Genomic DNA, 12,507 nt, shown 5'->3' with positions numbered 1-12,507 from the left:
CTTGATATTTCTGCTCTTAATTTAACTTTCAGTATCAGCAAACCTGGTACCATGAAGGACCAAACAGCCTGAAGGTTGCTAGACTATGGATTGCTAATTATTCACTGCCCAGGTAAGGAGAGCCCCTAGAAGGAGAAAGAAGCATATTTTTTCTTGTTTCTTCTCAAGGACTGAGGATCTGCTTTATCATGACTGTGGTTGTTAAATGAAATTTAGTGGTCAGATACTTCTGTGGACCCTTTGTGTACAACCCATTTACTCATGGTGGTAATGTCGTTTGTGTGTCACAGGGCAATGAAACGCTTGGAAGAGGCCCGTCTCCACAAAGAGATTCCTGAGACAACTAGGACCTCCCAGATGCAAGAGCTGCACAAATCTCTCCGGGTAAGATGCGCTCAGCAGTTGTCCAATATCTTAAAGATTTTTAAATATTTATTGGATTTTCTACTTCAGCCCACCTCTAGGGGGTAAAGGCAGCTATAATTATTCCTCCCTGCTTACACTGTCACTGTTTGGGAGGAGCCATTGGTTTAGGTGGCAGGAACCTACTATACTTTGTACTCAGCAGAGATCTATGGTTCTACTCTTTAATTCTTTTAATGTGTCAAAGTTGTACTTTAGATCTCTCCACGTTTTTACTGTTTATATTTAGCAGACACAGAAGATAGTAAGACTAGAAGACAGCGTGCTGGGGTTCCAGATATGCCTTGACTCCATTCATTTATCAATATAAGTGTCTCCTAACACACACACACACACACACACACAGAGTAAAAGAATCTTGGGTGATATTAAAACTGTAAAGTGTCTTTTTTTATTGCAGAAAAACCAAGAAACCCTTGGATTAGCCTATTAATCTGTGTTTGTCTTTTTTTTTTTTAAGTCTTTGAATAATTTCTGCAGTCAGATTGGGGATGATCGGCCTATCTCCTACTGTCACTTTAGTCCCAATTCCAAAATGCTGGCCACAGCTTGTTGGTAAGTTATATTTCACTGTGCCATTTTTTTTTTCCCTAAACCAGGAACAGGTTCAGGAGGATGGGGGGATATCAGCATTTGTCTTAGATGTCTATTTCTATATTCTCTTCCTCTGATTCTCATGATCACACCAAACTAGAGATGCTACTGCTCTACCTATTCTACTATACAGTAAAGTCTTTGTGAACAGTTCTGACTTTTTACAAGGAACCCCAGAGATCTATGACACATAGCAGTCTGTCATGTTTTTGACACTAATATTTTGGAACAGGTCACGTGAGCTTATAGACTTAACTAGTATCTACACCCTTTTCTTTTTCAGTTATGTGACCTAGGCAAGATACTTAATCTCTGTAAGCTTCAGTTTCCTTTTCTGTAAAGTAGGGTGAGATGTTTGTAAAACATTTTGCCTTGATAATGCCTCGTATGTGGTAAGGACTCAGAAAACGTGAATTATTGTTTTTAATCTTTATTTTATTGTTTACTTATACCATATTTGCAGGAAACTCTTAGGATGTGATAACTTGTTTTGTTCTATTTAGTTAATTTTGTGGGACATGCCATCTAGTAGGAGAACTTCCTTACATTATATGCATAGAAACTACTTAGCTAGGCAGAATTTGAGACTGATTCAGAGAAAGCCAAGGACCTATACAAATCTCTCCGCCTTTCCAAGCCTCAGTTACCTTCATTATAAAGCAGAAATTATCATTCCTGTTTTATGTACCTCACAGATCTGTTTATAAGGATCATTTGAGACAATAGACATAAAAGTAATGGTTGAAGATATTCTGAAATAAAAAGTCTTTTTAAAAAATGTAAGTACTTTGTAAGTGGCAAAATGCTATTCATATTTAAGGAGGTACTATTAATAATATTAATATTATTAGATAGTTTTATTTGTCCTACCTTCCCTCACAAATTGATCCAAAAGTTAAGGAGAATAGCAACTTGTGCTGTATGAAGTACAGTCCAGTGGAGCCCCCTGGCTGCATGAGACCTGGGTATAGCTTTCTTCTCAAACGCTTCAAATGATAAACCTTTTATTTCTCTTTTCCTGTCTGTCACTGTAAAGTTTGTTGGGGTGAGAAGAAATTGTCCTTTAGTAATATTACCAAGGTACCTTTTCCTTCCCAGACCAACCCTGGCTGAGATGCTTTCCTTTGTGTTTGATAGGAGTGGGCTTTGCAAGCTCTGGTCTGTTCCTGATTGCAATCTCCTTCACACTCTTCGAGGTGAGTTAGAATCTTGTTTAAATCTCCTTTTTCCCGGTGTGACCTCTGTCAAGCAGTAAAACTCTAAAACTCTGCCTGATACTAAGTCTCAGTACACATAGGATTCATTCTTAGTTTGACTTGACTTGGTTTTCTCTGACCACAAGGCTAGAAGGTAATGACTTCATATGCACATCATTTTTCTATCATGTCCAATCTCAAAACCAAAAAAAACCAAAGTTTTGCTTTTTTAATGTGATTTAAATATTGGTTTAAATTAAAATAGTTTATTTTTTAAAATAGTTGAATACTGTCTATGACCATGCTACCCTGAACAAGCCTGATCCCGTCTGATCTCGGAAGCTAAGCGGGGTCAGGCCTGGTTAGTATTTGGATGGGAGACCACCTAGGAAGACCAGGTGCTGTAGGCATAAAAAATAAAAAAATAAAGGATTGTAAGCTGGCAAGGTTCTTGCAATCTGTGAGGTTAACCGAGGGTTGCCTCGCCTAAAAAATAAAATAAATAAAAATAAATAAGTAGGTGAATACTTTAATTCCCTATCTTTCCACATGTTCCCTAATATATACCTATATCATTTATCATAGTCTGTATTTGCACATAAGTTATAAGGGGGTGGGAACCCTTTCACTTTTTTCTTAAACTGGCCATAACACAAATGTAGGAGCAATTGTGTTTCATCCAAAATCCACTGTCTCCTTGGACCAAAAAGATGTTAATCTGGCTTCTTGTGCTGCTGATGGTTCTGTGAAGCTTTGGAGCCTTGACAGGTGAACATTGTTGTTCTCTCTATTGCAATCACTAAATGGTTGGTTGGCCGTTGGCATGTGAAAATAGGGCATTTAACCCCAGAGATGGTCTAAGAGTCAAAGTAACTTGGTATGAAAATAAAATGGAGGATTCCTTTCTTATACCTTTTCTTACCAAAGGAGTTGTAACAGATTTTTTCTTGATTGTTAACTTCAGATCTTAATTTTTGCATCTGACATAGTGGCCACTGTTTCTTGGCTCCAGTTATTCTGGAAAGATCCATTTTACCTCCTGTGCAACAGATCAACATTGGAGAAGTGCACCATTTGGTAGACTGACTAAAGAAAATATTCTTGGCAATGTGTTTGCAGGGGAGAGAAAAGCGAAGTTCTGTCTGGCAGTAGTGCCAAGGTAGTGATGTCTCCTCCCAGTAGCATTACCTTTACCTAGACTGTTTTCTCCAGTTACAAGAGGTTTTCTTTATGTCTTTATTATTATTGTTTTCCAAGAAATTTTTAGAAGTCCGTTGTTGGCTAAAAGACATCTGAATCCAGTTGCTTAGTTTTCCTTCTTTGGGAAAATATATGAGGCTTTTATTCGAGGGTTTTGTAAAAAGCTAATTAGTGTCTGTACTCTTTACCAGATATGATTTTACCTATGAGCACAGCAAGTTTTAATTGGCTTGGGTAATACTTAGCAATATCTCTTCCTCTAGGGCTTTGGTTAGTTCTATGTATGCACATTGACAAAGTTCCCTTTTTAATTGCCCTCTTTAGAGTTCATGTTTATTTTCTTTTGCTGATGTTTCAGATCTTTCTGTTGCTGAGTGGTAGAATTTAATGGCCACCAAAAGGAAACTAAGCCTGTCTATTTAGGAGATCTTTTTTCCGATTGGTTCCTTCAACAAGCTAAAGTTTAAGAAAATTTTAATCAATCCACTTGCACCAAAACTGATTGATTTCTGTTGCCCCACCTCTCTATCAAAGTATGTTCTCTTTCTAGAATCTCAGCACTACTTTGGTGCAGAGAGACTTGCTTATCTTTTATTTTTCTCTAATTATGAGTGGTATAGCATTAGGAGTTTATTAACATAGTGAATTGAAGTAGAAAAAGTGTTTGTTGAAATACTGTGGGCAGTTTTGCCCTGTGGACATATGAAGTAGTCCCAAATCTTAAATCCTTGGCAAGTGACTTAAGTTTTTGTTAGCCCTAAAATTTTAACAAGTTACAAATGTTACAATTTGGCTTTTCAAATCATAGGTGCATCTGTGTATAACAGTTAATAAGTTCAGAAAATATTTTCATGAGTATAAAGTAGTTTACTCACATATGTTTGATTCCTTTTCAGTGATGAACCAGTGGCAGATATCGAAGGCCACACAGTGCGTGTGGCCCGGGTAATGTGGCATCCATCAGGACGTTTCTTGGGTACCACCTGGTAAGCCTTCCTATTATTGTTCTATCCACATGGGATTATGACATCTTGTTAACCCTTTATGGCTAACTGCCAAATAAATTTTTAAAACAGAGATCTTCAAGTAGGATTTTCTTCTTTGGCAGTGAATCAGAATCAGAAGAGAATGTATGATATAGTTAGGGCTAAGTGTTTTTGCTTTTAAATTGTAATTAATCTGAAATTTTAAAGTCAACCTCTCTGCTTGCAAATTGGTCTCCCTTTCTGGTTCTACAGGTTTTATGAACCCAGAATCTGCTAAAGAACTTTTTAATTAAGATATTATTTACATGCAGTGGAGTGGATTTATTTTAAGTGTAAAATTCAGTCAATCTTGACAATGCATATGCTCATGTGACCCATATCCCTGTCGATAGAACATTTGCATCACGCAAAAAATTCCCTCATGCCCCTTCCCAGTCAGTTCCCCCTTCCAAAGCAACCACTGAGCTGGTATCTCTCACCATAAATTCTGTCTGTTCCTACTGTATGAACTCGTTTGTGTCTGGCTTCTTTCACTCGGCAAACACTTTAAAGATTTGTGTTGTTGGCAGGTATCAGTCGTTCCTTTTTATTGCTAAGGAGTAGTCAGTTGTACTGCTGAGCCACAGGTTATCCATCTCCTTATTGATGGGTGATTGGACTCTTTCCAGGTTTTCGCTAGTCGGATTAAAGCTGCCACAAATATTCTTATACAAAGCTTCCTGTGGATGTGTTTTATTTTTTTTCTTTTCTCTGGAATAAATATCCAGAAATGCTAGGTCATAAGATAGATATATATTTAACTTTTAAAAAACTTACAAGGGTTGTACCATTTTACAATCCCAGAATTCTGGTGGTTTCACATCCTTACCAACATTTCGTGTTGTCAGTCTTAGCATTCTTTCTTCCCAGCCTAGCAAGCGTGTCCTGAAATCTCACAGTTTTCACTTTTATTACCCTAATGACTATTGATGTTGAGTACTTTGTCATATGCTTATTGAACATTTGTATATCCTTCATGCAGTGTCCAGGGGTTTTACTCAGTTTTTTAATGTCTGTTCTTTTTTTTGTCTTTGTTTCTGTGCGCATGGACAATTCTGCCACCATTTATTGAAGAGATTTTCCTTTCCCTGGCATCCTCATTGAAAATAATTGGGCCATGATATATATGTGGGTCTTTTTTTACTTGGTTCCGTTGATATGCGTGTCTATGATTGACTTTTGTATTCCCAACATCCAGTTTAGGGCTTAGTAAATATATAAACGCTCCGTGACCGAAAGGTCATAACAGTGGAATTCAGGAAGAAAGAAGGCAACAGAATCTTTGCTGGTCCATTCTTGGGGAATTCTGCTCTTAAAATAGACATTGAATCAGTTTTAGAGGAAGTCGTGGTTTCCCAGGTATCACCCAAGACATATATGCTTAGTTATTGAGACATCTTTTATGCCAGAAAAGCATTTCTAGTTAATATGGTTATATGAATAGTTTCAGAAGCGTTACTGAAGCTACAACTATTTATAGTACCTTGCATATTGTAAAAAGTGAATAAATATCTTCTGGTTAATTATTAGTTTAATTTTTTAGCTATGACCGCTCATGGCGCTTATGGGACTTGGAGGCTCAAGAGGAGATCCTACATCAGGAAGGCCACAGCATGGGTGTGTATGACATTGCCTTCCATCAAGATGGCTCTTTGGCTGGCACCGGGTAAGGCTTCTTCCACATAGCCAGGGGCAGCTCACTAGTCTCACCTCATGTGTGCCTGCTTCCAAAGAGAACCGGATTCAGAATGTTCATTTGTAAATTGTTTTATCAGGGGTCTGGATGCATTTGGTCGAGTTTGGGACTTGCGCACAGGACGTTGTATCATGTTCCTAGAAGGGCACCTGAAGGAAATCTATGGAATTAATTTCTCCCCCAATGGGTAAACAAAGCTCACTGAATGAGGGGTGGAGAGGGTTCTTGGTCAGGAAGTACTCTTTGTTTCTAACTTCACTACTACACCTGATCCACAGCTACCACATTGCAACTGGCAGTGGTGACAACACTTGCAAAGTGTGGGACCTTCGACAGCGGCGTTGTGTCTATACCATCCCTGCCCATCAGAACTTAGTGACTGGTGTCAAGTTTGAGCGTAAGCTTTCCTTCTGCTTTAGGCCTAATTATGAGACAGATTATACTTCCATGGAATGCAGGCCAGGCTTTAGCTTAACTTGGAAGTGGAACGGGAGAGAATTGGGACTCTGTTGAAGGAGCACATTTTAGTTTCCCTCCCTCTACTATACTTTCAGACAACTATGGCATGGTGTGCTTTTTGTTTCAAGAAAGTAAAGAAGACTTCTTGAGTGCTTCACCTTTTTCTCCATGGAAATTCTAAGCACTGAATCCTTAATGTTCTGAACAGACTGTCTGTTGGGGAAAGGTTCAAAAGACCCTCATAATGTTATTTGTTTCCCTAAGTCTGCCTGTAGTTGTCCCTTTTTTCTGGAGGCCTAGTAGGAAAATAGATCAGAGTGTTGAGTTTTTCTGAATGTGGAAATACCTTCTTTTTCAAAGTAGTATTGTCTAGCAGATTTTTGTGCTTTTATTTTCTTGTGCTCTTAAATACTTGAATTCCCCAAGCAACTTTCCTTCTTTTCTCTTGTAGCTATCCATGGGAATTTCTTGCTCACTGGTGCCTATGATAACACAGCCAAGATCTGGACCCACCCAGGCTGGTCCCCACTGAAGACTCTGGCTGGCCATGAAGGCAAAGTTATGGGCCTAGACATTTCTTCCGATGGGCAGCTTATAGCCACTTGCTCATATGACAGGACCTTCAAGCTATGGATGGCTGAATAGGCAGGACCGTGGAAAAAGGACTCCAATCTCAGGCTCTCTCTTAAGAGCCATTTTCAAAAGAAAGGATTGACAAGTTGTGTTATATCATGTGTTTTGCCAGTAACCTTGTGTGAACTCTCAGTGGATTGGATTTCCTGTCAGTCTCCACTCTAGGCAGGTGGCCCAGTCCCTGGGTGCTGGAGATCCCTCTCATGGTTGCCATTTTAATTTCATCTTCACACCCTGCCAAGAACTGTGTAGACATTTTTATTAATCTTTCTTTTAAATGCCCTGTTGCCTTCCTCACAGCACTCAGGATTGTGACTGACTCCATTTTTAATTCTTGAAACTTGCCTTTTCATTACATGGTACGTGCTTCAGGACAACATGTGACCTGGAGAGCAAGGCAACTGGACTGTACTCTGGAAGCCCTCAAGTAAAGGGGCACTCAAGTCTCCCCACGCACTGGGTATACAACGCCTGACAGAGAGACTTTACCTTGAGAATGGGAGGTGAAGAGGTAGACCCACAGCTATGCTCAGGGCTATGCAGTAGAGAAAATTTTTAACCTCTTTCTGTTGGGTTCATTTGGAATGCTTCCTGCATCACGAAGCTCAGACCGTACATTTGCCATGTCAGTAAATGTGTTCCATTTAGCTTTGTAATTATGTCAGTAAATGTCTTCCATTTAGCTTTGTAATTGGCGTCTCTTTTGTGTTAGCCCAAAGCTAGGTCATTGTGTCGAGTCAATGAAATTTTTAGAAAGCAAATATGATGTCTTTATTGTGCAACCTCTTTTCTGTTAGTTATTTAAAGGATATACCCTTCATGTCAAGGTAAGTCTGGGAAAAAATCTCTAAAGGGTATTCCTAAACATAAACTTTTTTTTTTTATTATTACTCGCTACAGAGTAAAATCCTATTATAAAAACTCCCTCAAAGAATTATTTTGCATAGTTAATCCCAGCCTTTGATCCATGGAGGTCCTGCCTTTTGGGGGGGTTTGAGACATAATCTCAAATATGGCTTGCTACAATTTCTGTCTTCTTAATAAGCATTTTGTTAATTTTTTAAGAAATAGAGGGCTATTGCATTATGGGCCAGACTACCAGTGAACTGTATCTGGACTCTATAATATTTTTACTCATTGGCAATCAGTAGTTACCTTCACCTCTTTCCACCCCAAATATACAACCACTGAACTCTGAAAGTACACAGTAATTTCATACAAAAATAAGGAATTTGGAAGAAAGGATTGTGTGTAGGAAATTCAAGAGGGGCATATGATGTCTTCTCCTTTTAAACATTTAAAAACACTTTGACTTGCTATTTCAGAGAGGCTGAGAGTGGCTTGTCTAACTCTATTGTTCAATTGTGTGATTGAAATAGTGAAATACTCTGTTTAATCTGATTTCAGTTATAACCAAATTGTATATCCTAGTACCTGTTAAGCTTATGAATTCTTGGCCTTACCCTCTGTTGGGCACGTCACTATTATTTACATATTAATGGGCTCTATTTCTTCTATAGTTGGCCATGAAAAGAAGTTATTTTCATTACTCAATTACTAAAAGGGGCACAACAGTGTCTGACGGTGGCCAAAGACCTGCCACCGTCTTTTGTAGTATGTGTAAACTAATAATGAATATTAGTGTATTAGCATGCAGTTCGGATATAATGTATAAATGTATTAAGGTTTTTAGTTTTTGAAGTTTAAATTTTATTAGTTAATCTTGTCTTTTGGGGGCAGAGGGAGGGGCTTCCAAGAGATTTAGAGGTAGCAACTAGGTGAAAACATTTTCTTTAAGCTTTGGCAAAACAAATGCAGAACATTCATTTCTTTACTGGAAATGTCATTGTAAGAAAGCAGTTGAACATAAATCGAGTGTGGCATTTTATGATAATGTACAGCCTCCACTTAACAGGACACTTACTCTCTGTCTAGACACTGTGCCAGAGACCTTCCGATATCTCATTTAGTCCTTAAAATCTGAGGAGTTAATTATTCCTTTTTACAGACAAAACTGAAGCTCAAGTTAAATAACTTGCTCAAGGTTGCCCAGTTAGTAAGCAGTGGATCCCGGTCTGTCTGTGTATGACCTCATAAAGAGATTTCATAGGGTTTTATTGAGTATGTTGGCAACACTGGCCAGATAAAAAGACCAGTCCAGCCAGCATGGCCTGATTCCTGTACAATGCCTGAGCTTTTTAACCACTCTTCTGTTTATACTGCCTTTTTGATAAGTCCCTGCATCTCTTACTCTGACTTCAACCCTAAGATAAGTCCCTGCATCTTTTACTCTGACTTCATCCCTAAAGGAGTTAATTTCACCACTTCAACCTCATGAACTTATGAGGAACCTATAGTGTTCAACGGGAAACAATTTGCATTTTGGGATAGATGATGTTTTGTGGAACTGTTTTTAGCATTGCAGCATGGCTGACCTCTCGAGTACTACAAGCCAGAAATAACCCACCCCCTTCATTGGAGTACCAAAGAAGCTCCCACATATTTCCAGGTGCCCCCTAGGAGGATGGCACTGCTCCAAGGTTAGAACTCCTGAATGTAAGAATAGAAGATACTAAAATGTTGCCCTGTTCAAAAAAAAAATTCAAACTTGTTTTATTTGGCTGGAATTATCAGCCACTTCAAGAGTATAATTTCTATTTCTACTAAAGAGTCCACCACCTACTAGCTTGAACAAGGTAGCTGCTAAATTTGTGGAGGCTCAGATTCAGTTATGAATAGGGATGAGTTTACTCAGAGCAGTAGGCCCTAGTGTACAGGGAAGTGTTTCTCCCTGTTCCTCATGGCTCTGAAAACATGGTGAGCTCATTGCCTAACTTACCACAAGGTTAAGGAGCAAGGATGTGTAAAGAAATGAAGTCAGTGGGGAGAACTTGAGTCCCAGCTTTAGAGTAATTATCTTCGATGGCGCAAATGGAAAGGTCGGCGAGTCTCCTGATGGGATAACGTCGGCAACTTTCCAATTTTGTAATGGAGAACTTTTTCTTCACATCTTACGACCGTTTGGTTTTACTAAATGTAAAATACATGTCTTGGCTATTTTGGAATATCTTGTACATTAAGATCCCTAAGAATTTATAGAAGCTAGTTCCACTAAGAATGTTATTTAGAGCAAATTAAACCAATTTTCGGTCTCTCAAAGCTTATTCTACAAATAATAAAAAAAAAAACCCAAACTGTCATCTCTTCATAATTGCAATGGTGTTTTAACCACTTTGAGATTGTCCTAGAGCCCTGGGCCACTAAGGAATATTAAAACTGCAGAAGCAGAAATCAGGGTTTTAGCCTCTGCAGAGGTGGCAACTTGTAGTCAAGCAGCAGCCCAAGCATCCAAATTCTACTGAATTATCTTTATCCCTAGGTTTTGTCATGAAACAACCAGGGACCACTGCCTGCGTGGCCTGGGGTGGGACCTGCGGCTTTTATTCTATCCAGGGTCTCGAGGCCAAAATTTCTGTGTTTGGTAGAGGGGAGTCATCTCAACTTTGCATGACTTATCAAGGCCTCTGCACCTACCAGGAGAAATGACTTTTTCCTTTCAAGTCCCGGATTTCCTTTGATCCACTGACCCTCTCTCACCTTTGAACTTTCAGACTCAACACTCCATAAAACATACAGACAAAAGAGGTTGTCCTGTACCAGAAAGAGCACACCCTCCCCACTGCCACACCTGGATAATCCTACCTTTCCCCTAGTTCTGACACAGCACCAGCCAAATGGTGATTGAATGAGTGGATGAATGCAGACCATTTTTACTGGGACTGGTAAAGACATCCAGAGAAAACTGCTAGGGAGAGACATGTTTGTCCACAGAATTGAAGCTTGCTTTCCAAATTTTTTAGCAACATAATAATAAAAAATGAGCCAAGTTCAAAGCAGCTCCAGTGAGAAATTCAGCTTGCTGTTTGGGCCAGTCAGGTTCCTGGAGACACCCAGTCCTTTGGCACAACTTGCTGTGTAACGCTCTAATCAGATCATCTCCACCCTTCCATGGCCCCGTGGTTCACACCCAGAGGTCTCTTCACATCTTTTAGCTTTTAGCTTTCAGAGGACTCCCAGAAGCAAACACATGGCCTAACTAATCCGTGGATTGTAAGAATGAACAATACTACAAAGGAAGACAACCCCACATGAGGTTCTGCAGTCCTCATACCCAGCAGCAACCAAGAAGGGCTTGGTTCCTCATCCTGAACAGATGTTCACCCCATACCCCCAAGGAACTCCTTGGTCCAAAAGATGGAGAAGATAAGCAACAGAGTGACACTGAGGATGACAGCCATCAGATAAGCAAAGATCCGGAACTGAGGGTTTCGGAAACACTCCCTCAGAGAGTAGTGGCTGGGGATGGGAATGGGCGTGGTGGTAGGGGCCCTGGCCTGGGGGGCCTCAGTCTGGCTCCCAGGCTCGGGGCCTAGGTCTAGCGTGTAGACCCGGGGCTGGCGCAGGAAGTAGCGGCTCTTGGGCTGGTCTTTGAGACAGAGCTGATGGCCTTCCAGGATGACGTGGTGGGGCTCCAGGCGGAGCAGGGTGAGCATGGCAGTATCTGTGGGCAAGTCAGTGACAGGCTGCCCGGAGGCCAGCACAGTGGGCTGGCGACAGAGTGGGCACAGCAACCGGCGCCGGGCGGGAGTCACTAGGCTGAGGTGAGCCAGGCACTCCACGCAGAAGGAGTGGCAGCAATCCAGCACTTTGGGGGTGTGGAACATGTTGTTGAAGGGGTTCCAGCAGACAGGGCACTCGGGCTCCCGGCTCTGCTGCACGGCCATCCTCACACCAGATGCTAGGAGGCCTGGCAAGAGATGTCCTGGCAGAGAGGGAAAAGAAGTAAAGGAACACCCATTAAATGCTGTCCCCGTGTTTGGTCCTAGGCTGTGTTCTGTGAGTTGTTAAAAGGTATTATCACCCACCTTTCACAGATGAAAAATCTTAATTCAAAAAGTCGAAACAATTTGTTCCAGATTACCCAATTGCTAAACCATAGGATTAAGTCGTACTCCAGCAGTATCCCCTCTATCAGTGAAGGCCTGAGTCACCCCACTATTAATGAGCCGCCACTAGAGGAGACTGCATTCTGGCTTTGGAAATGGATATAAATAAAAATACTATGTGACTGCCCTTGGCTTCTCAAACTCCAGGGAGAGGGAGGGGAGCCACTGTCAGTGGTTTGTGCTAGAGATCGACTATTTCCTCCCCTGCTGCTGCATATCTCCAGCTAGTGCAGAGATGGGCTTTGTGAATTCCCTGGTCTGTCTCTCTGGGAACA

At 40.5% G+C, this 12,507-nt stretch overlaps 2 protein-coding genes and 1 pseudogene across 5 annotated transcripts in view; 2 read left to right on the top strand and 1 right to left on the bottom strand.

Moving 5' to 3' along the window:
- Positions 1-9,114, top strand: part of PRPF4 (pre-mRNA processing factor 4) — a 13,942-nt gene extending 4,828 nt beyond the window's left edge. For 2 of the 3 annotated variants that reach the window (XM_006917118.3, XM_006917119.3), the window contains exons 5-14: positions 33-112; positions 291-384; positions 884-978; positions 2,155-2,213; positions 2,858-2,981; positions 4,310-4,399; positions 5,982-6,104; positions 6,214-6,321; positions 6,413-6,531; positions 7,045-9,114. In XM_006917118.3, coding sequence (XP_006917180.1) covers positions 33-112; positions 291-384; positions 884-978; positions 2,155-2,213; positions 2,858-2,981; positions 4,310-4,399; positions 5,982-6,104; positions 6,214-6,321; positions 6,413-6,531; positions 7,045-7,238 — 1,086 coding nt within the window. In that variant the 3' untranslated portion in view covers positions 7,239-9,114. Of the gene's footprint in view, positions 1-32; positions 113-290; positions 385-883; positions 979-2,115; positions 2,214-2,857; positions 2,982-4,309; positions 4,400-5,981; positions 6,105-6,213; positions 6,322-6,412; positions 6,532-7,044 lie in introns of those variants that run through there. The other variant, XM_025050484.1, reaches the window with a different exon arrangement.
- LOC112484041 lies at positions 2,505-2,623 on the top strand (annotated as a pseudogene).
- A 1,850-nt stretch (positions 9,115-10,964) lies between the features above and the next one.
- Positions 10,965-12,507, bottom strand: part of RNF183 (ring finger protein 183) — a 5,616-nt gene continuing 4,073 nt past the window's right edge. For both annotated transcript variants that reach the window (XM_015593339.2, XM_015593340.2), the window contains exon 2: positions 10,965-12,048. In XM_015593339.2, the coding sequence (XP_015448825.1) occupies positions 11,444-12,048 (605 nt within the window). In that variant the 3' untranslated portion in view covers positions 10,965-11,443. The remainder of the gene's footprint in view (positions 12,049-12,507) is intronic.

This window comes from Pteropus alecto, unplaced genomic scaffold (genome assembly GCF_000325575.1).
Source record: "Pteropus alecto unplaced genomic scaffold, ASM32557v1 scaffold226, whole genome shotgun sequence".
Classification (NCBI taxonomy): domain Eukaryota; kingdom Metazoa; phylum Chordata; class Mammalia; order Chiroptera; family Pteropodidae; genus Pteropus; species Pteropus alecto.
Note: the sequence above shows the minus strand (reverse complement) of the source record. Positions and strands in the feature narration are given on the sequence as shown.